Genomic DNA, 4978 nt, shown 5'->3' on the forward strand with positions numbered 1-4978 from the left:
TAGAAGTGAGAAAAAAATGATTCCAAACCCAATCAGTACCGTATTCCTTTGATATCTGTCTAATATCATTAGAGATAGAAAAATTTTAACGACTCTTATGTAAAGAATGAATCATATTAGAAATATAATTATTTCTATAACTCTTTTTACCAACTTAAATTTTTGGAATAAGTATGTTTATGACAAATATGGTAGTACTCAAAGATGATAGAAATATTCCCAAATTAAAAAAAGAAAAGAAAAATTGAAGAACTTGACTTACAAATAGATTGGCTTGGGAAGAGTTACATGACATGATTAAATTAAGATATCTAGATTCATACAAGATACAACTATTTAGTCTCTATGAGAACTTGAATTCCTCCTTGACTAAGAGAAACATTGGAAAGCTTCAATTTGATGGCTTTAATCTCTGCATCCTCCATCTCCTCCGTACTCAGCCAGAGAGGAAGGCAGTGATCAATCAAGTCCTGTCCACAACTCAAGGGTGAACCTCCCTTAAAAGCCCGGGTTCTCCCAAACCTGGTGATACTTGCTAGGTTCGAATCAGAAGGCTCCTCAGCATAACACTCCAATATTTCCTTGATGGCATCGCACCAGATTGGTCGAGCCACCTTGAGCAAGTCGTGCAACACTAGCACCGGAAGGTTCACGCTTCCCAGTTCCGATTCGTTGTGCCCTCCTCTTCCATGATAGTCCGACCCTCCAGTCTTCAAAAGCCCGTATGCATCGGCTAGGTCGCTATATGCTGCCAACAAAAGCTTAACATTTGACTTTGCTTCTATTGCACTTAATGAAGTGATTTTACACAACAATTGTGGCCTCATGAGATGTAGCTTAAACTATGCTTTATACTCAATCCATTCCAAGATATTTATTACTTAGGAAATTTAATACACAAGCAATTCAATGTGTATCCAAATACAATTTATATGAAGAGATAAATTATGAATATACTACATTCAATACAAATCACATCTATAACAAGCTCTTACCAAATTAGGATGAATGCACCAAATTTCTAACTAACGTGTATCTTAGAATGCAGGGAGTTCTACACCAGTATTGACTAGGAGAATGTTGATAATCCTAATCGTAGATAATGGTTTGAATTTACTGTAATGAAGGAAACAAGCAAATTTTGTTATTCAGCATGTACCTGCCAGCCTTCCATCACTTCTGTAGACCTCTATTCCATGGAGACCAGCTTCTTTTAACCTCCTCACAATGGGAACAGGATTTTTCAGTGCCCATGGATGAGCCAGCACTGAAACGCCCCCAGTGTTGCTGATCATTTTTATTGCTTCCTCTGCTAGAGGCTCACTTCCCCTGCATAACAAATTTCTCATATTCTTACATATCTCCTTAGCAATGCAAATATATACAACCTACAAGAGCAAGAATCACAATATTACGTTGAATAAGCAGGTCCACCATCGAAAAGATATCGAGCAAAAGCTTGTTTGAGATTTTCTACATAACCAGCCTCGACCATAGCACGGGCTACATGAAGCCTCCCAGGGGCAACTCCCTTGCCTGCTATCCTGCAAACATGCTCCCACTTAAGAGGAAACTTGAGCTTATTCAGTTTCAAGACGATATTCTTTGCACGAAGAAAGCGTCCCTCTCTTATATTTGACAAAAACTTGTCCAGTTCCTCAAACCTTGATGGTCCAATGCTACTGTAATATGCTAAAATATGTACTGGTTCCTCTGCTTCGGAGTCTCCACTGCCAGTGGATTGAAAAACATCAGAATCATTGGAGAATAAGGATACCAAGCATAATTGGTTTCAATGTTAATGAATCTAGAATGTATAACATCTAAAAAATTACCTTGGAGAGAATATTGTACTAATTTCAACACCAGGAATTATCTTGATGCCATATTTACGAGCTGCTTCTACAGCCTCAGGGATGCCTGACATAGTGTCATGATCTGTCAGAGCAAGAACTTTCACCTGTTATGAGCAAATAGTGTTGATTAAAAATTAAAAATATGCCTAAAACCAAAGAATGTAAATCCTATGCAATGCTGTTGCCCCAGCCAATCGTTATTGATTGAACTTTACCCTTATATTCACCAAGTTTTACAGGCCTCTCAAGTTTGGTAATTTCTATCAGCCATGCCTGCCATCTCTTAAGTAGCTTCATTATCCGTACACTAATAATCATAGTATTCTAGAAAACATCTTACTCAAATGTGCACATATTTCAAAGCTATGGTTTATTAATCAAGATTCAAGTACACATGCACTGGCTAGTTTTCCATGCCAAGGACATAGACTCAAAAATATGAAAACAATGTTCCATGGTCTGATATATTTTATTTGTGGATATTACAAAACCCGAAAACATGGAAAAGCTAACATGATAATACGGCTTCAACTGTTAACTATAGCTTAGGTGCTACTGCTCCATTACACATAAGAAAAAAAAAGGATAAAAAATAGCACTGAAGGTTTCATTATTTTTTATAAGCCTAAGAAACAAAAAAGCTATTCCTTTTGAGACTATCATATTTAATTGAAAAGAAGTGCTTAACATCATGATTAAGGATCAAAAACCGATTTTGAATGATTAGAACAATGGAAGCAAAACAACGGAGAACCAAAAAATGGGAAAGAAAAGGAAGATGAGACTTACGCCATTGATGTGAGCTCTGTCAATGAGCTTGGAAGGGGACAAGAAGCCATCACTGAATTTGGAGTGTGAATGCAATTCAAAGACGACCTTTTCCCCACCCCTGCCAAGACCCTTCTGCACTCCAAAATCATCGACAAGACAAGTAAGAGAAGAAGAAGATGATGGCTGATCCAAGTGAACCCAGTCGGTGACCGACTTGAATGCAAGAAGCTGCTCATGGGTCATCTTCTTCTTGCTGCTGCCACCACCACGGTGGTTCCTCTTCTTCTTCTTTTTCTTGTCCTTGGCGTTGGCTGAGGAACCTTCCCCCATCACCGAAAAGATAAAAACTTTAACGGAAATTTTGGTTTTTTGCTTAGGCCATTAGGGTGGGTATGTTAGGTTACATGACATGAACCCCTATATAAAAGAAAGGGAGAAGGGTTCTCTATTATTAGGGCTTTTAAGTTAAGGGCAGTGTCCGTGTTAGTGACACAGGTGTCCTGAATGGTCACGGTTGAAGGAGGTTCCCTATTGGATAATCAGATAGCTGTACCTCATACGTCCTCTTCTCTGTCCCTTTATCCCTTTGCCTTCTGCCCAATACCTTTGCCTCCCTTATATACACTAATTCAATTCAATTCATTCTAATCTTTAACAAATAATACTTCTTATTTTACATCAAATATTTTTAATTAATTTTAAAAATATTTAATTCCAAATACACAAATTATTGAGTGTCCTGGCATGTACTTTTTACTCCATATGACTTGACAGCAATAAATTTCAAGATGTGGTTACTATTGCAGCCTTTCTCATTTGTTTGATTGCGGATAAAAACCCAAGCAAATGTTAATAGTCAAAATGTTACACACACCAGCAACTGAGAATGTGCTGCACTTTTTTTAATAATTAAATTTTAATATTTATTTATATTAATAATTAATTTTAATAATTAATTTTAGTATACAGGTATATATTAACAATGCCGAACTCGTTTAAGCTATGCATCAAATTAAATGAATACATATCTCTATGTTTAATTTTAATAAAACGAGTAGATTATCTGAATAACAGTAAAAGTGATGAGATTTATGTGAAGTGCATATAACAGTGAGGACAAGTAGCATATATCTCTTTCTACTTTACCATTTTTTCTTTTTCTTCTGAATAATTCAGCTCCGTACCGTACATTACCAAGTACCAACCCCCACCCCGCTCTTCTTTCCTTCTTTCCTCTGTCACCATCAAGGAAAGCTGTCCTAATGCAAGCAGGAAATTAAAATAATAAATTGGATTGATTGGGAAACTCATCATCTCTGTGATCATTCAGTAGTGCCAAGATTTATTTATTTATTTGATTCAACCGAAATTAGTAGGTGGATAATGGTGTAATTTCTTTTCGTCCTTTTGACTGATGGGAGAAACTATGATTCCTTGATTAAGCATAAGGAATCCTAAAAGGAGCCAAAAAATAAATGCAGCAATGCAGAATTATATGTAACTGATTTTTCCTGTTATGTATCTGCTAGTGATAAATGCTACCACGTGACTCTCATCCAGGTATCTAAATTATAAACACCAAAAGCAGTACTACGGGACTAGACTACAGAATATAGCAATGTATCAATAATAGTTAGTGACGTACCATTTTTATTGATGTTTCAATCACACCTATGTAATTGTGCCTCACTTAACCTGAAAAGAATAATAACAACCATAATACTATGTAATCAAAATGGATTATTGTTCAGGATTGAAGAGAGCAGTGCAATTCTTCTGTTCAAACATGAATGAATGAAAGGGAATAAGAAGAAAATTTGTCTATATCTGCCAATGCAGCTCTCTTATTATTATTAAATACTTTGTTTAAACCTCAGTAACAATTGGGGCCAGTGCAGCTAAACCGTTATAAGAGACTATATATATGACTATTCTTTTCCTAAGATTATTACTGTTCTGAGAGAGAAGAATGTGGTTGGAAATAGATTTAAATAAAATGTACACCATTACAATGTGCATAACTGTATGATGTGAAGGCTAGGTAGGAAAGGGAAGCCTTGAATGTTCAATTCAGTCCTTTAATTTTGTGTTCTCTTTGTAGTTTTGACCATAATACAGGGTTGATGTATCTGAAAAGAGTAGTACAGATCTATGAAGTCATTTCCACTTGTCTGTTTGTATATTCTTTTCTGCCATGCATGGACATGATGATTGGACATGACATGCATGCATGCATTGTGAATGCAAGCAATAAGCAATAGGAAATACAAACATAACTGTAGCTAGTATTCTAGCATCTTTAATACCTTTATGTCAGGATGAACATGGAGTCACAGACAGGATGGGAACAT

General features: G+C 36.1%; 1 protein-coding gene across 1 annotated transcript; it reads right to left on the minus strand.

Annotated features, from left to right (window-relative positions):
* Nucleotides 1-205: 205 nt before the first annotated feature.
* LOC107481760 (uncharacterized) lies at nucleotides 206-3136 on the minus strand. The gene is made up of 5 exons (XM_016102069.3): nucleotides 2646-3136; nucleotides 1836-1960; nucleotides 1416-1730; nucleotides 1160-1329; nucleotides 206-748 (listed from the first exon to the last, which is right to left on the minus strand). The coding sequence occupies exons 1-5, from the start codon at nucleotides 2955-2957 to the stop codon at nucleotides 333-335; spliced, it is 1338 nt and encodes a 445-aa protein (XP_015957555.1). The 5' UTR covers nucleotides 2958-3136; the 3' UTR covers nucleotides 206-332.
* Between the last annotated feature and the right edge of the window lie 1842 nt (nucleotides 3137-4978).

The sequence above is a fragment of the Arachis duranensis genome, chromosome 3, assembly GCF_000817695.3.
Source record: "Arachis duranensis cultivar V14167 chromosome 3, aradu.V14167.gnm2.J7QH, whole genome shotgun sequence".
Classification (NCBI taxonomy): Eukaryota; Viridiplantae; Streptophyta; class Magnoliopsida; order Fabales; family Fabaceae; genus Arachis; species Arachis duranensis.